At 33.0% G+C, this 24,876-nt stretch overlaps 5 protein-coding genes across 15 annotated transcripts; 2 read left to right on the forward strand and 3 right to left on the reverse strand.

The window, feature by feature from the left end:
- Positions 1–748: 748 nt before the first annotated feature.
- On the reverse strand, positions 749–3,093 carry LOC114385323 (transcription factor DIVARICATA-like). Of its 7 annotated transcripts, none has more exons than XM_028345353.1 (4): positions 2,928–3,093; positions 2,537–2,617; positions 1,943–2,383; positions 749–1,471 (listed from the first exon to the last, which is right to left on the reverse strand). In XM_028345353.1, exons 3-4 carry the CDS (start codon positions 2,338–2,340, stop codon positions 949–951), a joined length of 921 nt encoding a protein of 306 aa, XP_028201154.1. In that variant the 5' UTR covers positions 2,341–2,383; positions 2,537–2,617; positions 2,928–3,093; the 3' UTR covers positions 749–948. The 7 variants fall into 7 exon arrangements, with proteins under 7 accessions (XP_028201154.1, XP_028201153.1, XP_028201155.1 ...); XM_028345352.1 differs by having other exon boundaries at positions 2,824–3,093; XM_028345354.1 differs by lacking the exon at positions 2,928–3,093 and adding an exon at positions 2,681–2,817.
- A 1,718-nt stretch (positions 3,094–4,811) lies between these two features.
- LOC114383006 (laccase-4-like) lies at positions 4,812–8,660 on the reverse strand. The gene is made up of 6 exons (XM_028342576.1): positions 8,486–8,660; positions 8,195–8,346; positions 7,858–8,102; positions 7,419–7,547; positions 5,988–6,908; positions 4,812–5,230 (listed from the first exon to the last, which is right to left on the reverse strand). The coding sequence occupies exons 1-6, from the start codon at positions 8,570–8,572 to the stop codon at positions 5,100–5,102; spliced, it is 1,665 nt and encodes a 554-aa protein (XP_028198377.1). The 5' UTR covers positions 8,573–8,660; the 3' UTR covers positions 4,812–5,099.
- Positions 8,661–11,255: 2,595 nt separating this feature from the next.
- LOC114383351 lies at positions 11,256–12,337 on the reverse strand. Its single transcript, XM_028343011.1, has 2 exons — positions 12,176–12,337; positions 11,256–11,914 (listed from the first exon to the last, which is right to left on the reverse strand). The coding sequence occupies exons 1-2, from the start codon at positions 12,176–12,178 to the stop codon at positions 11,417–11,419; spliced, it is 501 nt and encodes a 166-aa protein (XP_028198812.1). The 5' UTR covers positions 12,179–12,337; the 3' UTR covers positions 11,256–11,416.
- A 2,987-nt stretch (positions 12,338–15,324) lies between these two features.
- On the forward strand, positions 15,325–20,331 carry LOC114385024 (adenylosuccinate lyase-like). Its single transcript, XM_028344954.1, has 9 exons — positions 15,325–15,744; positions 15,872–16,087; positions 16,192–16,374; positions 16,616–16,837; positions 17,180–17,296; positions 17,389–17,532; positions 18,360–18,461; positions 18,754–18,822; positions 19,743–20,331. The coding sequence occupies exons 1-9, from the start codon at positions 15,430–15,432 to the stop codon at positions 19,971–19,973; spliced, it is 1,599 nt and encodes a 532-aa protein (XP_028200755.1). The 5' UTR covers positions 15,325–15,429; the 3' UTR covers positions 19,974–20,331.
- Positions 20,332–21,493: 1,162 nt separating this feature from the next.
- On the forward strand, positions 21,494–24,624 carry LOC114385189 (uncharacterized protein At2g39920-like). 5 transcript variants are annotated; one of them, XM_028345211.1, is made up of 5 exons: positions 21,494–21,838; positions 22,296–22,438; positions 22,765–23,212; positions 23,678–23,866; positions 24,199–24,624. In XM_028345211.1, exons 2-5 carry the CDS (start codon positions 22,384–22,386, stop codon positions 24,401–24,403), a joined length of 897 nt encoding a protein of 298 aa, XP_028201012.1. In that variant the 5' UTR covers positions 21,494–21,838; positions 22,296–22,383; the 3' UTR covers positions 24,404–24,624. The 5 variants fall into 5 exon arrangements, with proteins under 5 accessions (XP_028201012.1, XP_028201008.1, XP_028201007.1 ...); XM_028345207.1 differs by having other exon boundaries at positions 21,495–21,838; positions 22,296–22,450; positions 23,681–23,866; XM_028345206.1 differs by having other exon boundaries at positions 21,501–21,838; positions 22,296–22,450.
- Positions 24,625–24,876: the final 252 nt, after the last annotated feature.

Below are 24,876 nucleotides of genomic sequence, written 5' to 3' on the forward strand. Positions count from 1 at the left end.
GGAACATGGCTAACGCAACAGTGTTGCCACCACCGAAATATCAAAGAAAAGGCAGAACAAGATTGGATGAGAATCAAAATTAATAAAAGTTCACTGTGATAGTGTGAACCACATTGGCGCATGCTTACGTTAATCTGCCTATATTCTGAACCAATGAAGCATGGGATTCTAGCTAAGTGGAATGCAAACTCGGATTCGACTAGTAAAGTGTGATCCTAATCAAAGATGGTCAACTTGGCCATATTGCTCTCACAATGAAAATGATTAATAATCATCTGATTCTCAAAGACACACAAGGCTTAATACGTTACCATGCTGCCCAAAAATTTCAATGCAAGTGCTCAAGTGAGTCAGCCACATCAGCAAATGAACTTGCTTTTCAAGTTTTTGTGCAGTGGTTATTAATTACTATTTCATTTTGAAAGGCACGAGGAGTGTTAGTTTTGGAATATCTAATAAGCCCATTATGGCTAGAGGGTATCATGTCTTACTTTTTGGGCCTACCCTGTGGCTAGTATCAGAAAACCATCAAATTTGAGGGTGGCCTCAAATATTGAGGGCTGGACAACTTATGCGGTTCAATTTGTAGCTTGTTGGATAAGGATGAGAGCTTATGATATTTGAACCTATATAGTAATATACGTGTGATAATTGAGTTCAATTATTAGTGATGTTTGCCATGTTGCTTTTGAGACATAGCATGCCTGAATGGTACATCATATTGATTCTGATCGGGTCACCAAAGAAATAGACATAAAGAGGAAAACTTTAAAATAAGTTCATTCCAAATTCAGTTTTTAAGGATTGAAACATTATTCTAGTTTTCTTTTAGGTTGTTCACTAACCATGAACAAAGTAGCTAGCTAGCTTATGGTCATCTACATTAATCCTACAGAACAATGATCTATGACGTGGAATTTTCTTTGTTTAACATCATCAGGGTTGGCATTACAGTGCATGAATACCAAAAACAGCTTCATTATTGAAGTCTCTAGGAGCCATGCTGAAACCTGGAACTTTTACCTTGGCATAAGCCTCATGTAAAGCACAGTCATAGAGATCTTGCCCTTGCATTTTCAGGGCCATAGAAGTGACATCAGGTGAAGATGACACAAACAAGGCATCACTATTTGGGTTGAAAACCATGAATGATCCATCATTGTAGTGGCTACTAGTCCAGCCCAGCTGTACCTTTGATATGCTATTCAGCTTCTGCTGTGGTGCAAGCACAGGAGACGCATTAAATAACTGAGGCTTGTTCTTATCTGATGCAGAAGTTTCTGTAAGATTAACAGTGGTTATATCATGAATGCTTGGTCTCCTTTTATCTTTCCCTCCAGAAACCTTTTGCCTTATGTAGTACTTTTGTGCATGGCTAGCAACTTGTGTCGGAGTCTTAGTGACCACAAAATTGCGAGAGATATTTCTCCAGTCTCCTTTACCATACTTTAAAAGTCCCATCAGAAAACGTCTGTAATTTAAAACCAAAGTCATCAAGTACAGGAACCAAAAAGGATAGAGATTGAAATACCTCACTTAGCACAACAGATAAGATGAAAAGCAACAAGTTTATATAGGAAACACACAAAAAAACTCAAAATTATGTTTGACATGCCGGCTCTTTTGGCCATGCCCAAAGTTCAAATTGCAAATTATTTTAAAAAATTAAAAACTCACTGATCAAATTATAGTATAGCTGCTTTGCTAGATAGACAAAATAGCTAGTATAGAAGACAATTGGATCAGTGATAAAAACATTGGAATTCAAGGTAAATGATATGAACAATGATTAAATATTTAATCCAAGACTAATTGGTTGGTAGGGCAATAAAATCATGTTCGATCAGCAGAATTTCAATACCAATATCTTGCAGCAACTACAGAAGGGAGCAAAAGGTCAAGTCAGATAAACTATTGGATATTCTAAATTGGTGAAACTCACCTGTGTTCATCTTCAGTCCATGGGACTCCTTTCTTTCTCTCTTGATCAGAGCCTCTGACAGGTGCAAGCCTTCTTCTGCATCCATCATAGTTGTGGTTGTCAACCAGCTCAAAGGTGAAAGAAGAGGCAAGATAGCCAGGAATTGGAACACGCCCGGCTTCGATTTCACTCACATCTTCTTCCAGTTCCCTATACTGCTTGATCACATCAAACACAGTCTTCCCAGGGATCATAGCTGCCACCTTGAACCATCTATCTGGGGTGTCGTTGTCATATATAGCAAGGGCACTTTCAAACTTCTTGTTATCTTCTCTAGTCCACTCTGTGCTGTGGCTCTCTTGCACAAACCAATTTGAATTTGGCATAAAACAAGGAGGGTAGATGGTTTCCAATTCCATATCTCAAGCCACAAGCATACAAAAACTTAGTTGAATTAAGTTCCTAAAGAGATGGAAATGGAGAGGAACTAGAAAAGGGTGCTCACAGAAACACAGAAAGGAAGAAATTATAGAGCTTTGATTCACAAGGTGCACAGATTTCAGAATCTTTTACCTGTGTGATCAAGATAAAGTTGAGAATCTATAAAAGCCATACCTTTTAGATTCGTACAAAACCTTGGAAAAATCATGGTGTACCAGAATTTTGGTGTGTGGGTGAGTATAACGAATTCTGAAACTAAAAACAACAAAGATGTTAGTGTCTTGTAGATGAAACCAGGAATAAGATAGCAACTCTCACCCCCGCCAAAAAGAAAAGAAGTTTTGTTTCTAAGGTGAGCCTACAAAGTTGAGGTCCACGACAAGAGAGAAAAATAGGAGAACCTAAGAGGAAGAGGGTGCAGAAAGCTATGATCCAATATAGAAAAGAGAGAGATTATTTACAATCAGCCAAGAAAAAGCTAGAAACTGTTTCCCTTTGTCGTTACTTGGTGACCAAGCAAACTATAAAAGCAAATGCAAATATCATCAGTTCATCACATACATACATATACAGATATACAATAGAGTGGAAACTGAGAGAGTAGAAATCAGGATATCAAACGAGATAAGGAATTAGATTTGGATTTCTTGGTGTTGTGTAGTGATTTCAAAAGAGAGAATGGGAAGTATTTGAGGTGAGAGTTGGTTTTGTTAAGGGAATAAGGTTGGGATTAGAGTGTCACAATTGAAAGTAGCTATTAGCCTATTAAGTACTAACGACAAAGTTCCGTTCTTAATCACTGTATTCAAAGAGATTCAAATAAAGATAAAGGTAAAAATATAGTAAATACACAAACTTTTTCAGGGGAAAGTATAATTCCCCTCCAGATATTTAGTCTATTTACAGTGTCGTGCAAGTATCAAATTAACCTTAATCTAATAGGGTCTATTGTGTTTCTTTTTTCTTCTTAACATAGCAATCAAGACAACATAAAAATGAGAAGTTAGAAAATCTTTGATTTGGAAAAATATTTTTTAATTTTTATTTCTTATTTTTATAATTAATTACAAAATTACCATTTTATTTCCTATTTTCAAATATTTATAGAGAAAAACGTGAACAACTTGTTACTGATTTTTATTCAATATTACAAATGGCATGCATATTTACAAGTCTATCTAGTTTGTAACTTCTAATGCTCCATTATTTTTTGAGTGTTGATTTATAGACATTTAAAATAAACACCCAATTAACATTTCTCAATTCTTTATATTTCTGTCTTCTATCATATCAATTTTTTAATCATAGTAATAACTTATTTCAGTCTTAGTATCTATACCAAGAGAGGTGTACATAGATTTTTTTTTCCTTATTTATTTGGTACCTTAGTAAATGTGATTATTTATTTATTTCTTTCTCTTTCATATCTTTGTTACAATTTAAAAGATAAAGTAAGTAATATCAATTATTAATGAGAAAACTGATCATTAATATTATATACGCACAGATAATAAATCATACGAATGTTAAAATATCAACTCTTAATCTTTTTATCAACTAATTAATTCATCCTTATTTCAGAGAAATGAATTTTAAAATTTTAGTTAATAAGGATAACAAAGCGGTGATTAATGAGGACGACTCATCCCTAAACCGGTCCTCATCTCATTAGATGATCAATTGATACATAATTTTAAGAGTATATATTTAGATTAAATAATACATAAAAAAATTAATGTTAGGAGTGTTAGAAATTATGAAATTTAAGAATCAAATCATTGTTAGTATAAACATGTAAACTTAATTTTATAATTTAATTATCATCCAAACAGAGTAAAGTCGGCTATCTATTTACCTAACTTGCCCCATCCCTACCATTCATCTATTTACCTAACTTGCTTTTAATATTATATTTACAAGTGATTAGAAGTTTGAACTCTTTAAAAATATGATAGAAATTTGATGTTTGATTATATAAGGAGCATGTATGATAGAAATTAGTACTCTACTCTCTCATAAGATTAGTTTCATAGTTTTTTACTGTAGGGAAATACATATCTAGATTTTATAAAAAAAAAAATAGAAAATATGAAAGTGAATTGTGCTATTCTCGACGGAGCCTTTTTCATACAAATAGAGGAGTCAATTCTTAATATATTGTTGATAATTATAATTATGTATATTTTAGACTTCAAAAGGTGGCCTGTAGCTCAGTGGATAGAGAGTCTTTTTCCTAAGCAGAAGGTCGTAGATTCGCCCCCTATCTGGAGCGTCTTTTTTTATTTTTGGTCTTTTCTGCTCATTTACTTACTTTCTCTTGGATGAGTTGTATCCAAGCAACAACTACCAACCAAACTAATTGGTCGATATATTAATATTAGAACATTTTGAAGCAACGGATGAATCTTTGACACGGTGACAGATTGTTCTCAAGTTGAACATAGATAAGGAATAGGAATTCTAAAAGACCATTTTTATCAAATTGAAATTTTACCAAGCACATACATCACATTTTTATGAACCCAAAACTTACATTAGTATCCTAAACTTGACAATAGAATAAAAAGGCCTTGAATTGCTATCTACAGCAAGTTTTTATTGATTTCTGCTACAAATCCAACTTCACAAACTGTCACAAACAATTTGATGTCTTCCCCTTAGGCCGTGACATCACCTCTCCAGCATAATAATGTACACTCTCATTGTCTCTCTCAGATTCCAAATTTCATCAGAAACTTTAGCACATTGGAAGGTCTTTGGGTGGTGGAAGCGAGGACTCATGGGGACCGTTCCCGTTGTCTACTATGAATGCCATCTTAAGTCCCCATGTGGTGTGTACTTCTAAGTGGCAATGCAGGAACCAAACACCTTCACAGTTCACACACATTATAAACATCAATTAGGCAACAGAAACTAGATGTTGATTATATTATAATATTCTTTTCATATCTGTAGCATAACTTTAAATCTTGCATACTAGAAGAAACGGAGCATAAAAATTATAGTACAAAACTTATTTACAGTTCCTTAAGTGCAGTTTGTATTGTTCTCCAATAAAAATGGAGTTTCAGTTTGATAATCTCCTAAATCTTTAATACAAATCTTTAGGTTTAATTATTTTTTTCATCCGAATAAATATTTGAATTTTTATTTATTTATACTTATTTTTGGTCGTTGATAAATTAGTAAATTTTATATTTTTTTAATAAATTAATAAATTTTGTTTTAGCCTCCACTAATAATAAATAAAAAAATTTATAAGAAAATAAACACAAAATTGACTAATTTATTATGGATTAAAAATAAATATCAAGGATAAAAAAATTATTATTTTATTAAAGACTCATCATAAAATAAAAATTTATCAACAAATAAAAACAAAAATTAAATATTTATTAGCATAAAAAACTTATTTAAGTAAAATCTTTATTACACAGAGATTATAGATTATGAAGGTGCGTAAAACTCAAATTCTGACTAAACAACCAAACAAAAACAACACCCATAAAATTTGTATAAAGCTTTGTCTTTTTTGGAAAAAGACAACATATATAGCTCCTTAGGTGCTATTTGTACTTCAGAAAAAAAGAAACACACCTACACATACAAAGTGAATAATAACTACCTGGGTTATTTGCTCTGAATCTGATTGCTGCCCATCCACCATTTGGTACCCCAATGGTGTTTCTCTCAACTGGATCAACAAGATTAAAACTCAATGGGTCCTTCTCTGGATCAAAGTTCCCTAGCCCCTGGCCAACAACAAAGAAATTGTACCCATGCAAATGAAAAGGGTGATTTTCTGGTGCTATCATTGCAGTGCCCTGGAGAATAATCTGAACAGTTGAATTGAAATCCAATCTGTATAGTCTTGTGCCATTATTTGTCTGAATATTAGCTGGTTGAGTACCAGTGTAATTAAAAGCTATAGGTGGGAATGAAGGGAAATCATCAGTGAAAACACCCTTTATGTTATAGTAATGTGCTTCAAGAAGTGATGTGGTTGTTGGCATTAGAAAGGTGATGTTATTAATAGCAGACACAAGCCTGGCCCCAGTGAGACACGTGTGACATGGGTTAAGGCCTACAGTTATGGAAAAGAAAAGAGAGTGGTCAACGGTTAAGGGAGCTATTGCAGGGTATTCTTTTGAGTTAAGGCTTCTTAGGGAATCAATGAAGTCACTTGTTAAAGGAGTTGCATTTAGTGCAGGAATGGTGGTTAGTGTTGTTTTGGGATAAGGTGGTGTGCCTTTGTAGCGAAGTGTAGCAATTGAAGTAACGTTGTCAAAGCCTATAGGGGCGTCCATGAAAGGAGTAACTGCTATTAGGTATTTGCCAACAACTTGGTTAGCGGTTAATAGGACATTGGTGGTTTGGCCTGGGCTCATGAAAATTGTGTCTGTTTCAAAAGGCTTAACGTAAGATGCATCTGCTTCAACCACTGTTAACTTGTGCCCCGCAATTTTGAAGAACAGTTCATCGTTCAAAGCAGCGTTTATTATGCGTAGAAGATAGGTCTTGCCACTTTCAACATGCAGAGTGTAACCTGTACAGGTTGATAAAGCTCTATATTTCAGGACATGTCTAAACACAGGTTGATAAAACTGTAATCATAATAACATGCTTTATTAACAAAAGGACAATGATGAACTTAAATTATCCAATCACGATGAGTTTCATTTGAGTAAATTATGGGTATGCTTGATTTATATATTTAAAAGCCATTTTTAATTTTTAAAATGCAAACATTTATTACACACTTTGCTGAGGTAAAACTTGAACCAAAAACCGTATCAAAGTTTAGCCCTTAACAGAAAAAACTGCTAAAAGATATGAAACAACATTAGTGAAACTCAAAGAATCTCTAAACTAAAACAATTTTTCCCTCTTAAAATAAGATCTTCATTCTTCATTAGTGTCCATTTCACTCGTGATCGATTAAGATGCCATTCATAAGACTTTCCATAAAAGGAAATGAATAGCACTGTTGGTAATATTAAGCTATGAAAAAACAAATAGTTAGGCTGTAATAAACTCCATTATATTATATTAATACCCTGAGAAGTGCAACCGGGAATTGGTCCTGTATGACCATTGATGGTATGAGCATCTGATATGTTCGGTGGCAGACCAGAATTTTCAGCCTGATTGAGAATTGCTTCAACATCTGATTTCCACCACTCACCTGTAACTCATACAAATCAAACTTAATAAAAAGGAATATAACGTGTAAGTGCTAAGGAAGCATAGTTGAATCAATACCATAAGGGGTAAATGATTTTAGTCTCTAAATTTTTTAAAACGTTGGTTTTAGTCTGTATTTCTAAAAAAATTGGTGGATTTTGTCTCTTATAAAGTCAAATGAAGTATATGATCAGAGACAAAATTCACCACATTTTAGAAATATCAAAATGAAACCATCATTTTTAAAACATAGAGACTAAAGCCAATTTTGACTTAAGACCAAAAACATTTTATTCTAACATAAATCTTGCCTAGAATGATTATCTTTTCTTTGTCAGGTTTAGGAAATGGATAAGAAATGCCTCGTTTAGGCAATATGACAATGCCACCATACACCGTGGCTCTTAGCCACGTGATGTGTGCATGCCAGAGAAGTGTGCCTCTTTGACCATTGATGGTGAAGTTGTAGACATAGCTCTGCCCTGGCTGAATCGGACATTGTGTAACATATGCTGGCCCATCAGACCAACCAGTTCGAAGCTGTTTGATTCCATGCCTGTTATAGTCCAAAATTTATGATCTAGTCAATTTTTTTTATTGCCAACTTTCTTGGTTCCTTGCAATTTGTATAATAGTGGAAATTCTCACCAGTGGATTGTAATATTGTACTTAACGTGGTTAGTGACCTTTACAATAACCGTATCATCCTCTCTTGCATAGAGAGTAGGCCCTGGACATTGTCCATTGACCGTGACAAATGATTTTGTGGAGCAAAGCTTAGTGGTATTCTTCAAGACCACCTGTAACATTGACCAACATGAATTGGTCAAATGCCTAGCAAATAATGATTTACGATAGTATTATTTTATCATAAGAGTAGCATAGGACTTTCAGTAATTTTCACTTGTGTTAGACAGTGCCAGCATAGGAAGTACTTACACTAAACTTGTAATGACGCACCAAGGACTGAACAAATGGTGAGAATGAAAGAACCACAAAGAATATTGTCAGAAGGCGTGGCTCCATTCACTTGAGCAAATAATATTTTTGTGTGTCTCTTCAATTCTTCCTTTGCCCTTATTGATCTCCTCTCTTTTCAATACTAATTAACACATGACCAAGAGCCACCTTATAATGGAACAATCTATGATGTTATGTCGTTTTACAAGTGGTAGGTGACTATTAAATAATGCTATCTAGTCATGCATTTTAAGCGTTACCAAGTTTTCTTGCATGCTACACAATATAATCCTTAGTTGTCTACTTCGATGTGAACCATTTAGGCTATTTTCAGTCGACAGAAACCCTTCTATAAGTTGAAAAATACTTCTCAGCAATACCTTTTTTTTCTTTTTTCATCCTTACCTAGAGCATGTTTCTTAAATTTCCTACCCATCTTTTTCTCATGTATGTATTTATTTGAAGGTCTACTCTCTTCGAGAAGATACACCATACACTGTTGGATTGTAGCAGCGGGTAATGATCTCCATTCACATTTAGAGACAGACTTTAAGATGTCGTTGATATAAAATTTCTATGGTTGGGCTATGATTTTCAGCTCATCCACTTCATGCCCTTGATTGGATGTTTCAAAGCTTAAGAAGAGTACAGACAATTTACACAATCTTGTGGTCATCAAAACCAACTAAATGATTCAAATGGCGCATCTTTTTCAATGTGGTTTTTTATGATTCTTTGTCAAAAGATGCTGTGTTTGTACTTCACTAAAATCACTTTCCCTGGCAAAGATGTTCAAAATTAACTCACATTTTTGGCGTTGTTAAATAAAGCTCAATCCTTCTCATCTCCTTACATTAGTTGGAACTTGGAATTGATAATTTTGATTTATTACCACTGCTAAAAAGGCTTATCCTCAAAACTTACAAAGTTAGCAATCAATACACGGTTAAGGACTTCAACTGTTTTCTTGTGTAGATTTGAAATGTGAACTAAGAAGTTTGGTTGAAAGAGATGCCACCTCCTTTCTAACTATTAAAACAAACAAATTACATAGCCACTTGCACAGGGATATGTATGCTAGAAGATTAAGTACAGCTACAGAAGAAAAGGAGCCAACCAACGCAATAACAATTCTGCCCAATAGCTCAATTGCCTTCATTCCGTAAACAAAGCAGAAGGAGGGACCGGAGAGTTAAAGGAAAGAAAGGAAAATTGTAACAGAACGGAGAAAGGGTCTATTCAGTTGAGTGGAACGAAATGAAAAGAAAGTGAATTGAAATGAAAGTTTTGAATTCAAGTAGAGTGTAAAAGTATGGGTCTCATCCTTTTATTGTTCATTTCTCTCTTTTTTCACCCTCTTTCTCTACAAACTAACTCTGCCTAAAAGAAGAGAATTTATTGCATGATCCCTACTAATCTTCATGTGACACAATCATTTTTAATTTAGGAAAGTGAAGATTTTCCAAAACCACATGGTCTCATACTAAACAATAATTTCTCGTAAATGACAAATTCGATACCACATTAGTTGCAAGATTATTTAGTTCTTGCTGGTAATATCATCTGCACTCTGATCTTCTTTATAATTCTGTCCTCATAAAATTTTTGATAGGCCATCAAACTTCAGAACTAAAAGGATATGAAGAGGCACAATGTTTCATGTGTCAAGTTAACAAGGTGAGTAAATTCCTTTACAAGTAAACAGTTGGCTACACCCCAAGTTGAAACCCAGAGAAAATGACACAAAGCCCTATTCACATAACTTATATATAAAAAAATAGTTTGGACAATCACATTGGAAACATGTTATTAACTGTGTTTTATGACCTTCAACAACAAAATTACCCAAACCGCGCAACAACCAAGTAACTCACATAACTTAAATATATATATATAAAAGTTGGATCAATCACACTAGAAACATGTTATTGACTGTGTTATATGATCTCCAACAACAAAATTACCAAACCGTGCAACAACAAAGTAATTTAACCCCAGCAAGAAAGGTAATGGTGCTATCACTTTAATGCCGGCTTCCAAAACTGTACCTCCTTTGTTAAAAGAATTCCCCTCCTCAACTCTCTCCTTTACCAATTGAATCCTTACAATATTTTCATTTTATCGTTTGAATATCTATTACCAAGTGATTTCTTTGTCATATTCTACCCCAATTCTTGTATATAATTAGTCCCTTTTGACTTTGATACCCGTGAGACATAACAGCAGTAAACTAAACTCACACGGAAGCAAGAGAGGAGAGGAAGAGATTTAACACATTGTTTCAAACTGAAAATTTTAATTACAAGATAGTTGTACTGGTAGCCTATCTATAGCTTTAAATACACATATTAGTATAATATATTTAGAAAAATTCATTTGTGTAGAAAGTATAAGATAGGGTATATATGTAAATTGTCTGCTTCCACTTCAATTTGTGGCTTCAATTAATCGGTGCATACTACTGCTCTTACGTGATTCAATGAAAAATGCCTGCTTAGCAATTAAAAATTAAGAAATTTAGTTAATTTAATTAATATTATTAAAATTGTCACCATTTTATATATATATTTTTAGAATTAGAATTGTCCTTAAAAGTATTGACATTCAAATCTCTTAATCTCTTTCTGCTTAATTAATCAACTAATGCATCTCTATTTAAGGGCACTTTCGTAAAAAAGGTAAGAAAATAATGGAAGACAATTTTGAACCAAGACAAACTTAAAAGCAATAGTCAACGAGAATTGAAATATTAGATTGTTACCATTACCAGGCAATTATTATTCATCATTAACATTATGACTCCAAATTATATCTTAAGGGAAAAGAAAAGCATGAAGAACGACTCCATCTATATCTGCATACATATGAATTGAAAAGAAGCTTATAATGGTTGGAATAAAATGATGTTCACTATGGTGGTGAAACATTTCTTGATGCTGCTTCTATTGCACCCTCAATCTTATTGATGCAAGATTTGTAGAGAAATCCTAGATAATCCACTATGGTGTCCTCAGATACATCTTCTAAAGGGTTTATCTCAAATGACCAGCGAATAAGAGTTGATTCATCCCCATAGTCAACTAGTTTTAGAGAGTTTACAGATCCATCTAGACCTACATTGCTTGCTTCCATTCTGTAAACATAGCTATGTGATGATGAGTCCAGTGAAACCAACCTCTCCTTGATCCATGACCTTTCTCCATCTTGTTGAGGAAACATGAAACCCGAGACTAGCCTAACATAGCCCGGTTCATCGTCATCTCCAGCCAAGGAACTGCATCTTTCTACCATTGGCATCCATTCGGGTAGTCTTTTAGTTTGAGAGACCAAGGTCCAAACCTTGTCAATAGGTACACAAACTATGCCACCAACTGAACCTTGCCATTTACCATTTCTCACTTCAATAGCCTACAAGACATGAATTAAGGTTAAATTAAAATCATCTCTAACTATAACACAAATACACAATAATATATAGTTCAGGCAGGCTTGTACTGAATGACAATTGACAGTGCAATGTTAGAGTAAGTACCAAAAATTTCAGTCTATATGTACTTCACCTAAGAGAAGGAAACTAAACATATAATCTTTCAACAGAGTGCATAAATTGCAAAGGAAAAGGTGACTCAATGACTACTGTGAATCATATCAGAACATGTGTATACATACCATGTTTAATTCTATGATCCTATCCTGTTTTGGTGTATAACTTTATTTCTAATTAATTGGAAGGATCTTCACTGTTTCATCTTTTAATCACTTGCACTTTTATATGAAGGGTGATACCATAAACTCTTTAATTCCTTATTAGTCATCAGCCAAAAAAATAGCAGCATAAGTTGATAACAGCTCGAACTCTAGCTTTCTACAGCAAATTAAATACTTATCGTTATACCATATGAACGCAACATCTATCTCGCAAATTAATCGGGAGATGCAAGGCAAAATTTGTCATGTTTAAAGGAAAAATACAAAATAGTTCGGCTACTTCCATTTCTGGACTGATAATTCCAATGTCAGTCTTGAAAGTTGTCACCATTTGATGCCTAAATTACTATTTATGATCTTGTGATATTCTAAGTATACCTTAGATGATTTCATTGAATAATTTCATCTCAAAATTTATTATTGGATTCAAAGTTCATATTATTAAAATAAATCGTGTTAATAAAATTTTATATTAATTAAATGAGCCCTGGTGCGGTAAAGTTGTGCCTTGGTGACTTGTTGGTCATGGGTCCGAATCCGGAAACAGTCTCTTTGCATATGCAAGGGTAAGACTGCGTACAATATCCCTCCTCCATACCTTTGCATCGCGAAGAGCTTCTGGGCAATGGGGTACGAAGTTTTTAATAAAATTTTATATTAATTTCGTACCTCAATTTATTATATACTATAATTATAATTGGTGAAATAGTTAGTGTAACTGTAACACTGATACAAGGATCTTTCATCAAATTCAGGATCACTTTTATCACTATAAAAGTATTGACGACCAGGGTGGTAATTTAAAAAAACTACACAATGTCTATGATGTTATATGGTCCCTGCACATCTGAATCTGATGACCATCACTGCTGAAACCTCCAGCTTTTTCAATTAAAAATCCTGAAGGAGTCTCCCCTGGATTTGGCTGATGGGAATGTCCCTTTATGCACTTCTCTTTACAATAATCTGCACACAAGGAGACATTTTGAAAGCAAATCATGATACGCTGACCATCAACTTAGCAATATCAAAACAAGGGTATTATATATAAATAAATTGCCAATGGCCTTTTAGACTAATGACTCCAAGGGTTGTGGGGTTCAAGGTAGGAAGGTTCCATTCCTCCATACCCCCTTATACCTAATCTAATCCCCACCTACATCCCATTTTACCTAGCAAAAAAGGAACAAAGTCATGTATTATGCACCATTTCTCCAGTATATCTCATTGTGTATTTTTTGCTACATAGTTTATATTGAGGTTTCAAAATGTAATGGTCTTTGTAGTAGCAAAGTGATCTCATAACTTCAACTGGACCTCCCATGTACTTCTGAGCACTTAAGAGATGCCATATTATTATTATTATTATTATTATTATTATTATTATTATTGAGATGAAAATCTAAGGTCCAATTCATTGTAGAAATAAAGAAATTGATCCTAGAAAAAAAAAAAAAGGAGTTCTGGGGTACTCGAATAATCTGCGCAGAAGGTTAGAATGGGCAGTAATTTACCAGCAAGACCTCCTGATTAGTGGGCTAGCTGGGATTAAATCTGTTGTGTTTTTTTAATCAAGTTTTTAGTTCCTTTAAAATTTTGGATTTTCTATAATTTTTTTTTACTATTTAGTCATTCATTTTTTTTATTCATCAATACTTTCTTTTTCAGAAACAATACTTTTTAAAAACTTAATTAACTTATTTTTGTCAAAAACAAGAGAAATATATCAAAACATAGGTAATACCGAACTTTGTATACTAGTTAAAGTGAAATACAAAAGCTAAATATTAATAGCATCCTAGACTTGTAATCTTGTAAATCATTATAATATATAATAACTATTATAATATCTCCTTTAAATCTGTCTGCGTTGTCATGTCTACATTCTTTTCACTCTTCCTCATATACTTATAATTTTCTCTCATGAAATTATAAACTTTACTCCCCTAGACTAGCCTGCATATCATCTTATACTTTTAAATTTTAATAATATGCAACTGAAACCAATTTTAAGTATTTTATGTTTAAAATTTAAATATGATCCTATCATCTTATAGTTTCAATATTAAACTGTTTAATTTAATTTTGATTTAATTATTTATTTTTTATAATTTTTAAACTTATTTCTTTTAGTCTCTATAATTAATAAATAAATTTGTTAGTTCTGAAATTTAATAAGTGAATTTTTTAGTCTTTAAAATATTTTAATTCTCAAAAATCCTTGTTATTAAATATTTTTATGACCAATAGTTAAATAATTTTAACCATAGAGATTTTTTGAGAATTAAAATATAAACTTCATATACTAAAAATTTTATTTATTAATTATAAAGATCAAAAGGGATAAATTAAAAAATTATGGATAATCAAACCTTCATTTTTTTTATCTCTTTTAATCTATCAGTTTTTAACATCTTTAATACTAATTTGAATTTAAATATTTTTTTAAATATCAATTAATATAAAATGACTATCATTATTGACACAACAAATTATAATATAATAATTATATCATATCTTTAATATCTTGGTCACCAAATGGACTTAAAGTTAATTTTGGGCTTTACGTTTACTTCACACCTACAATTAGCCTCGGAGAATCATTTTAGTTATAATCTTTTTAAATTTTCCAATTCGGAAGGGTCAGCTTAGCTTTATTTTTGAACAAGACTGATTTGGAATAAAAGGATAAAATAAATTCAAATAATAAAAATAAGAATTGTGGGGAACAACACGGTTGAGTTTATTGCATATGATCTGTGTAAGTAAATATTTATTTTATAAACTAAAATTCATGATAAATAAAAATAAATAATCTTGAACATATGAATTATATTAGTGTTTAAATTGTAAAATACACATGATAAATATTTATTTTATATAATTAAAATTTATAATAAATAAATACTTGCATATAAAAATTATATTGTAATTAAATTTATAATAAATAAATATTTTTTGACATATAGATTATGTTTTAAATATAAAATAAATATTTTTTATTTAATAATGTTTTTAAAAAAAATATTAAAATTTTACTTAAAAATAAATAAAAAATGATATATTAAAAAAGATATTATTTAAAATCACTATTGTTATTTTTGTTAAATCCTCTCATGTTTTGTGATTTGTTTTACTAGGAAGACAGAAGAAGATGGCGTTTTTCTGTTTGACTGCTTGAAAGGGTTCTTCTGTTTCTTCCTCCAAAGCTTTTCATGGAGTTCGCGGCACTCTCTAACGCTACCCAACTTGGGGGCTTCAACCCCCTCAGAACCAACCTTCAAAGTTCTCTTCCTTTTCGGCATGCTTCTTTCCCTTCTTCCTCTCGCAGAGATTGCTCATGCAAAGCCCTTCTCAGCACCCGCACACCCACCTCTACCCACAACATGTTTGGACCCCATTCCACCGATTTTGAGCTCTCTGCTTTGACGGCTTTGTCCCCATTGGATGGTCGTTATTGGAGCAAAGTTAAGGAACTTGCTCCTTTTTTGAGTGAATATGGCTTAATCTACTTTCGGGTTCTTGTTGAGGTACCCTTTCGTTAATTCCCCTCTTTTCTGAGAGCCTTTTGATTAAAGTACCCTTTTTTGTTTTGAATTTTCTCTTCTGTGTATTGTTGCTCTCTGATGTGGTATATGTGTGTGTGCTTCCTGTTAGATAAAATGGTTGCTGCAGCTGTCTGTAATTCCTGAAATTGTTGAGGTTCCCAGTTTCAGTGACGGTGCTAAATCTTTCTTACAAGGTCTGATTGATGACTTTAGTGTTGAGGATGCCTCGGAGGTTAAAAACATTGAGAGGGTCACGAATCATGATGTGAAAGCGGTGGAGTACTTCTTGAAACAGAAGTGTCAATCCAATGCTGAAGTGGCTAAGGTCGGGATTCACTTTTGTGTTTCTTTGTACTCTGAGGCTGTGCACTGCTTTACTGTTTTGATTAAGGGTTCTGATGGATTGTGTTATTCTAAACCTTTTCGCAGGTGCTTGAGTTTTTCCACTTTGCTTGCACATCTGAGGATATAAATAATCTTGCCCATGCCTTGATGCTGAAGGAAACAATGAATTCTGTCATGTTTCCTGTCATGGATAAAATAATGATTGCTTTGTGTGACGTGGCTAAAGATAATGCGGATGTTCCTATGCTTTCTCGCACTCATGGACAGGTATGTTCATTTGTGCATTTGTTGCATATTTTTAAGAATCAATATATATTGTGGGATGTAATATTGGGCTATTGCAAATACTTTAACTTTGATGTGACAAACAATTGGATTGGTAGATAATTCCTTTTTAAACAGTTTTGCAATTCATTAGTGTTATTGTTCTTCCACTTTATTGGTTTTTAGTTCTTCATCTTTAAACAGTCGTGATTGACCTTTGCAATTTTTCTGCACTACTTACCAGCCAGCTTCACCAACTACTTTGGGAAAGGAAATGGCGATCTTTGCTGCAAGATTAAGCAGAGAAAGGAAAGATCTGTCTCAGGTTGAGATATTGGGGAAATTTGCTGGTGCAGTTGGAAATTACAATGCACATGTTGTTGCATATCCCAATGTTAACTGGCCTCACATTGCAGAACAGTTTGTACACTCTCTTGGATTAAGTTTTAATCCTTACGTTGCTCAGGTATGGTTTTACCTTTCCACTTTTTTATCTTTTTTTTCTGTTCAATTTTACCAGATCTTTGTGCAATTTTTTTTATAAAAAAAAACTGAATCATAAAATTTTAGACTTCTGCTATCTCTATTGGTATGTACATGTGCATTGTTTTAAATTTTTTCATCAATTGTCAATGAAGCCTGTGTTAGTTTTTTGGTTAGTTCTTCCCTTATATTATGATAGTTATATCTTGAGTACTTACACAATCAAAGCTAAGTTGACTTGTCATTTCATGATCATCTGATCATGCCAACTTGAGATGGTAACTTAATGTATGGTGCTGATTATATTACTCCACTTGGTTAACAGATTGAAACTCATGACTACATGGCAAAGCTTTTTCATTCGCTCATCCAGTTCAATAATATATTAATCGATTTTGATAGAGATGTGTGGGGCTATATATCTTTGGGTTACTTTAAGCAGGTGAGCTTTCTTATATGGTAAACTTAACCAGAGTATGGTGCTATACTTTAAGAGCAGCAATAATCTTTTCATTTACAAAACTTTTTATGCAGACCACTAAGGCTGGGGAGATTGGGTCATCAACTATGCCTCACAAAGTGAATCCTATTGATTTTGAGAACAGCGAAGGTAATCTAGGTGTAGCTAATGGAGGTCTGTCTCATCTAAGCATGAAGTTGCCGATTTCACGTTGGCAGGCAAGACCTCTTGATTTTGATTTCTTTTTTTGGTTTTATTATGCTCATTTTGGTATTGCTATTATTCTACACTATGATGCCAAGAGGTTTTTACTAATATATCTTCTGGAAATTGGTTTGTGTAATTTTCTGTACACACACTGCCAAATTATATGCTGTGGAAAGTGTTACCAGAGCTATTGTTATCCATAGTGTGATTTGGCTAGCTAGTGATTTGTATCATAACAAATGATTTTAAATCTTTTTTGTGACAAAATGATTTTAAATTTTACAATACATGAATGAATTGGTAAGCGTACGATTTCATATCATTGATACGAATCACACGATTTAATGATTCATTATTTTATTTTATTTTTTCACTTATCTTTCATCATTTCTCAAAGAAATTGAAAAGTAATATAAGCTAAAATTGTTAAATGAAAATGAAAATGAATTGAAGAGAAACACTACTGAGCTTATCCTATTTGATTATTTCACTACACTTTTTGGCACTCACTCATTCAATGCGTGCATTCTATTTGGCTGTTTCATTGCTTTGTTTTCATCCTTCCTAAAATAGAGGCTTCACAAACTCATATAACTATAATTTTGCTTTATGAGACTTATGGCTAAGTTGCTTTATCTATTTCTAGTTTAAATTTTTCATATAAATGAGTGTTCAAGATTCAAAAATTATCTTGACAATTCACAGTTTGAATCTTTAGTTGATAACCTTGTTGTAATCTATTGACTTTTGAGCATAATTTAGTGTAGTTATAATCTAATTGTGATTAGCTCTTGGAAATAATTGTTGTTTTCTATATTCATTTTTTTCTTTTGTGTAGAGGGACTTGACTGATTCAACTGTCTTAAGGAACATGGGTGTAGGTATAGGTCATTCTCTTCTTGCCTACAAAAGCACACTTCAAGGAATAGGGAAGCTTCAGGTATGCAGTGCAACATGGGATTGTTGCTTTTCTCCTACTATGTGCATGATTATCTTTCTTTTTTTTATTGGAAATATAGCATTATTAGATGATATATTTTGGTTATTGCAACTGTTTCTTTGACTGTAGTATAATGTTCATTTGAGCAAGATGCATGTACAAAGTTCCTATCACTGTCTATTTGCATAACTATAGAGCAAGTTTCTCTAGTTTTCTATTAAATCTAGAGGAAAGGCAGTAGGTTTTTGTATTTTTGTTGAGCTTTCTTGTCATATTTTAATTTACAATTTAGGTTAATGAAGCTCGCTTGAGTGAAGACTTGAACCAGTGCTGGGAGGTGCTTGCTGAACCAATTCAGACTGTAAGTATATGCTTCTGGCTTTATATGTTTATTTAGTTTAATCTATTTGCATTTTATATGGAATGCTTAAAATATAATGAAGTCTTGAGTTCTTTGTGGTGATGCTATTTACTTCATGGGGTTCAAGTATAAAAAAGAAGCAAATTAACTTGACTCTTTGAAGATAATATAATTTACTAGTTAATGCCCTTTGGGAGATGAAAGGTTGGCTCAATGATCTCAAGCTTTTATCATTTTCTTATCAAAACTGATTTCTAAAGTTAGCTTTTGAAGCATAACCAATGATCTGAAGCCTTTTTGCTAGTTAAATAGTATTTACGTAAGCATGTTTGAATTTAGACTCAATTTCTATGGAAATTGAATAACCTTTTAACTTAGCATCTTATCCAGACCTTGCTTGGAATGTGAAATGTCTTTTATTATTATTATTATATTCATAAAGATGCTGAGTAAGTTATATACGGGAGTGTGTTGTTTTAGGTTCGGTTAAGCAATGGGCATAAATTCTTATTGAGTAAAGGCATTACTCATTCAGAGAAAAAAAAAGGGAGGGGAGTAAAAAAAAAGGAAATGAGGGGACATAGAGTAAGTTAAGAAAAAATTATAACACCGTATGGCATTTGCTCAACTTGTCTAATTGCTTCTCCCTTATGGTTTCAGGTTTTTATCATATACTTCTGAAATTCCAAATGCTAATTGTAAAAATTTAGGCATTCTTGTATCAATGGTTATATATTGCTGGTCCCATGTTGAAACAATTTTTCTTTTCTGTTAGAAATTTTCTAAATTTGTAAAGTTACTGGCGTTTATGAATGAAATGCCCTCATTTATGCTGGATTCATGTGTACTTCTCTGATGTTGCTTGCTGTCCCCCCCTCCCCCTAAAATTCTACTATCATCATTTTGCAAATTTTATTCAGGTTATGCGAAGATATGGTGTTCCTGAGCCTTATGAGAAGTTAAAAGAACTAACCAGAGGAAGAGCAGTTACCAAAGAGAGCATAAGAGATTTCATTGAAGGCTTAGATATTCCAGAAGAAGCAAAGAATAATCTGTTGAAGTTAACACCTGATACTTATGTTGGAGCAGCTGTTGAATTGGCTAGAACAGTGGAAAATGTGGTTAATACTGTGATTGGAATAAAGATCTAGGAAATAAACAAGTGGTTGAAGCAGTTTGCTTGAGATATTAATGAGTTGATGAGACTATTGGCAAGGCAATTTTGCATCCTCACCACCATTGACCAAATGGCTATTAGTTGATATATGAACTTTTAAATAAGACGTTCCATTGGGGAAAAAGGGAGAAAAAAAATTATATTCCCTGATTTTAAAACTATTTTGACATAGAATGGTGTTAAGGATTTTTTAACATAGGGAACTTGTACTGTACGAGTTTAAAGTGCCAGACCTGAATATTAAAATAGGGGTCTGATGAAGCATACAAATATCGTGAGTATTTTACAGGCATTTGAAAATTATATTTCTCCCTTCAGGTGAGTTTAATAAACACAACCTGGGTTCTTTACAAGAATTTAATTGGAATTTGATTATAGTGTAAAGGTATTTTATCCTGCAATCAAATATTAAAGGTTGGAATTTACTGTTGGTCGATTTCATTTTCCTGTAAGCTCTTAGTAATAGCAATTTGTCAATGATCGTTTACTAAAGAGAACAAACAAAAGTAAGCTTAATAAATTTTATATAAATAATGATGGAACCTGTAATAATTTTTCATTTTTCTTTTATAATGTAAAAAGGAACGTGAGACTATTCAAATGTTTACTGATTTCTGCATCTTGCAAATATTCCACTAATATTTGGTTAAAAAAATAGTTTCCAACATGTTTTTTTCAATATTATTTTTTATATATAATTTTTAAATTTTGGATGTTATTTTATATTAGTTGCATTTGCATCCAATAACTTAGGCTCATTCTGCATTGAGTCAGCTCGTGATTGTATCTAATTATGACAAAGAAGAGACGGTGTTGTTAAGTTAGTATTTTAATGTGATTAATTAATTAATTACTTGTAAGAGGTAGTAAAAGGACAGCATTAGTTGATAATTTTAATGTGTGAAATCTGTTTTTATTAGTAAGCATGGTCTTAAAGGTTGCAACCTCTATGATTGCTCCAAGCGACTATTCTATTATTGTGCATTATTATTTTTTCTTTTATTACGTGGGACTCTAATCTAGAATCTAGCTAGCCACTAATAACTTTACCCCACACCAACCTGACTCATGTGCTATGGACGCCAAGTGGGGCTTATGTGCGTAATTTCTCAGTCTTGAATGCAACCTGCGACAGTGACACGTATCTAACAATATCAATAATATTACATGTTCTCACAACATCGTACTTTGCTAGTGTTTAACTTTGTTACGCTAATCCCACTAAAAGAAAAAAAAAAAAAAAACTTTATTAGGCTATTGGAGTTGGACAAAATTAATAATTTCAGTTGGGTATATTTATCTTCTGGAAAATGACAGAGTAGGAAAACAAATTTGAAGTGTTGTTTTGTTACAATTTGATTGGTGACAGAGTAGGAAAACAAATGACAGAGTATGAATATACGCACCGTAATTGAATAAACCACCAATTCGTTGCTTTTTATCCCTAACAAAGGATAAAAGATAAAGGAAAAGATTATTATTATTATTATTATGGTTACAGTGACTTCACTGTTCTCTCAATGAAATTATTTCACTCCTCAATCATGTAATGACACATTAAATAAATAGATCAAGCATTACAATGGCGAAATATCTGTCCTGTGGCACTCTTGATCTATATACCATTCCAGTCAACTTCTTTTTTCTTCCATAATTCCCTTTGGCGTGTAATAATGCCTTTCTCGTGTGCTGTTTTCTCTCACTGCCTTCCCAAATCACCAATTTAACAGCATACATTCACAAGACGGTTGATTTGCTTGTCTTGTGTTAAATCTCTTAACAGGATTTGGGTTTTGAAGCTTACTGGGATGTAACAAACAGAAACAGCTTTCTTTTTGGGTCAGTCTCTACTTTTTCTCTTTGACTTTTGTTTTGAATCAATTTGAGTTGTTTGCTGTGTGCTGTGTGATTGGGAACCAATGTGGTTAGGAACTTATAGACACCCCAGATCGTGTGCCAGCTGAAAGTTTTATCTAACACAACTTACATCTTTTATATTCTGTAAATTTTAAGGTTCATTTATTCAGTAATAGAATCAGGTGATTCAGTGGTGGGACAATTCTGATGACTTCTTCCCCCTCTCCCCATCCCTTGAAATGTGTAATTTTCAGAAAAACTTGGGAAGGGCTAGAAAGAGAGAAAGTGTGTGTGTGAGAGAGAGAGAGAAGGTGTTGAGTTTTCACTGTATTTGCTTGTAACTTCTGATTATGCCAAAAGTAGAATGCATAGCAATCCAATCGCATCAGTTGAGACTGATATTATGAATGATGACCAAGTTTTTTGTCTAAAATTTCAGGATGCCCCTTTGATTTCTGGTTCTGGACACAAGCTGTAGGTGTTACTTCAACTGGATTCTGGATAGATATTAGATACAGCTTGAAGTTATGTCTGCTTATGGCCATCAAATGGAGCAGATGTATTCTGCACGGAGTCTCTCAGGTGGTGGTTCTGGTATGTAATGCCAGCTTTGTCACTCTTGGACTCTAAATGAATAAGAAATATTATCATGTATAGTAGATCCCACCCATGTATATATTCAATGTATTGGAAACATAAAAAGTATTCAATACTTACTTCATCTTGTAAGAGAATTTGCACAAGAATGTTGTAGGAGAATTTAGAATTATTTAATGTTTAATCACATTGGAAGCCAGATAATACAGAGCTTGTTCCCATCTATCTTATCTTTCAGCTATGATTACGCTTCGAAATTATTATTTTAGAATGATTTGGATGATTATTTATCCGGTTTCTTTCCTGGTTAGAGTTGAGGAGGAGCAGTTTTGTGTTGGAATCAGGATTCTATATCACATCCTTTGTCGCCACCATCTTTGTTGCTGCATTAGCCGCTGCAGGACTTCTATTGATTACTTTATTGGTTTCACTTGCAATGATGCTGCAATCTTGTCAAAGTAGCCATGCTGGAATCATTGAGCTTCAGAATATAAATGATCAGTACAATTATTGCAAGGTTTATTCTCTGCATGTTAAGCTCAATAACTTGGAAGGACATAATTTTCCTAGCCTCTGCAAGGACCTGGCTATGAAGTATATCAAGGGAGGTCAATATGCTAGAGACTTGGATTCAACCAAGTCTGTGATTGAGGATTACTTCAACAGTGTTAGACCATCAGATGATGGTCTTGATGTGGTGTTGATAGACATAGATGGCATCTTTCCACCAAATCCCCATTCTTCCAATTTATTTAAAAGGTAATCTTATCATCCATCTTATCCCCGGTGTTGAGGGCATAATCTCACCGAAGGAGGAATCTTATATCTAGTGGTTCAGTTTTAGGTATCTGTAAAAGAAATTCTACTTTCTAAACATAATACATCCCCCCACTTTGAAGAAATTCTTGTGGTGGCATGTAATCTCAATCTTGATGGATTTTGTCATTTATTTTTGTAAATCCCCATTTATGTTCCCCAATTATAGATAATATAAAAATTGGATAAAGCTCAGATCATGGACAGCTGGAATTATGGTGTCCAAAATTTTTATGTAAACTATTTGTTACTCCAACTTATCAATTTACCCCAAATATTTTTTGTGCACAACCCCCTTGTTGTTATGTATTTTTAAAGTAGGTTATCCAACTTGATGCAGATCTGCATATCTTTTTGGCTGTAACTTGATATGGTTTTCTTTTTGTTGTGTGATTTTCATGATAACAGCAGCATTAACAATTTTGTATTAGAGGCAAAGAATTTAAAGAGGATGCTTGTTTTAAGATTATACATGAACCTTCAAGCTGGTGGGTGGTCCATAATTTTGTTATCAAGAGAGCATGGAACACGCCAAAATGTCACCATCAGTCATCTTCTCTCCGCTGGATTTAGAGATTGGTCTTCCTTGATGATGAGGTATGTGTCACTAGTATTTATTATGTTCCTTTCGTATACCCAGGATAATGATTAAAGGAATATCTCAAATTCTGTTTGTTTAGACCTTATGGTAGATATCTAAACCTCACTATAAAAGAATATATACCCTTCTCTTACTTTTATGTCTTCTGAATTCTCAAATGATTTCAATGCTTATTAATTAACATTGTCGATGTGGATATTCCATTTTCTAATCTCTCTTTGAAATCTCCTGGATCCTATAACCATGTTTAAAATTGGTGGTCTTAAATTAAATTTTACCTTACAAACATCCCTTTCCCCACCAAAACAATAGCCAACCTATGATCTAGTTTTTGCAGTGAAGAAGATGAAGAATCTACCAAAGGGAATGAGTATTTTTCTAGGCAAAGGAATGTGATACAGACGAAGGGCTTCCGCATAAAAAGTATCATGAGCAGTCAAATGGATGCTTTGGCTGTTGCAGATAGAGGAATAAGATTTGTTTTGCTTCCGGACCCTATATTTGACAAGTTTGAGCAGCAAAAGAGAGCATAGATGCTGGATATATAATTGAATTTTTTGCTCACTAGTTTAATTCTCTGCATCTTCCATTGTTCATATTAGGGATGTTGTAATCACATGTCATTGTCTGCCAAAGACAAGTAGGTAACAGATTTGTTTTAATTGAACATAGCATTACTGCTTCTTAGATAATTCTATGACTCTTGGATATGCACATGCATGCATGTGCCGCTTATAAAAGAATTTTACTAAAATCTTAAATATAAATAAATTTTTTATGAGTACTTAATAAAATTATTAATTATTTTCAATATAAAAGTATAAATGAAACTCTAACTTATGTTCATTTGGGTGCATTCTCACAATCTTAAAAAGAACCTGACACTTATATACACTTAAAATATGCATGGCAATAAGTTTCTTATGCAAGAGCAAATTTGAATTCGACTGATCCGAATAATAAAAACTTCCGTAAGCTGTTATCACAAAACCAAGGATTCCATGCA

The sequence above is a fragment of the Glycine soja genome, chromosome 14 (assembly GCF_004193775.1).
Source record: "Glycine soja cultivar W05 chromosome 14, ASM419377v2, whole genome shotgun sequence".
Taxonomy (NCBI): Eukaryota; Viridiplantae; Streptophyta; class Magnoliopsida; order Fabales; family Fabaceae; genus Glycine; species Glycine soja.

Excerpts from the sequence above, each read along its gene's own strand:
- LOC114385024 (XM_028344954.1), top strand. The coding sequence starts at position 15,430 with ATGGAGTTCGCGGCACTCTCTAACGCTACCCAACTTGGGGGCTTCAAC. Across the intron at positions 15,745-15,871 it reads ACTTTCGGGTTCTTGTTGAG|ATAAAATGGTTGCTGCAGCT; the intron begins GTACCCTTTCGT and ends GCTTCCTGTTAG. Across the intron at positions 16,088-16,191 it reads CCAATGCTGAAGTGGCTAAG|GTGCTTGAGTTTTTCCACTT; the intron begins GTCGGGATTCAC and ends ACCTTTTCGCAG.
- LOC114385323 (XM_028345353.1), bottom strand. The coding sequence starts at position 2,340 with ATGGAATTGGAAACCATCTACCCTCCTTGTTTTATGCCAAATTCAAAT. Across the intron at positions 1,472-1,942 it reads TGGACTGAAGATGAACACAG|ACGTTTTCTGATGGGACTTT; the intron begins GTGAGTTTCACC and ends TTTAAATTACAG.
- LOC114383006 (XM_028342576.1), bottom strand. The coding sequence starts at position 8,572 with ATGGAGCCACGCCTTCTGACAATATTCTTTGTGGTTCTTTCATTCTCA. Across the intron at positions 8,347-8,485 it reads TGCGTCATTACAAGTTTAGT|GTGGTCTTGAAGAATACCAC; the intron begins GTAAGTACTTCC and ends TCAATGTTACAG. Across the intron at positions 6,909-7,418 it reads TCCCGGTTGCACTTCTCAGG|GTTACACTCTGCATGTTGAA; the intron begins GTATTAATATAA and ends CAACCTGTACAG.
- LOC114385189 (XM_028345206.1), top strand. The coding sequence starts at position 22,384 with ATGTCTGCTTATGGCCATCAAATGGAGCAGATGTATTCTGCACGGAGT. Across the intron at positions 22,451-22,764 it reads TCTCTCAGGTGGTGGTTCTG|AGTTGAGGAGGAGCAGTTTT; the intron begins GTATGTAATGCC and ends TTTCCTGGTTAG. Across the intron at positions 23,213-23,677 it reads TCTTCCAATTTATTTAAAAG|CAGCATTAACAATTTTGTAT; the intron begins GTAATCTTATCA and ends TCATGATAACAG.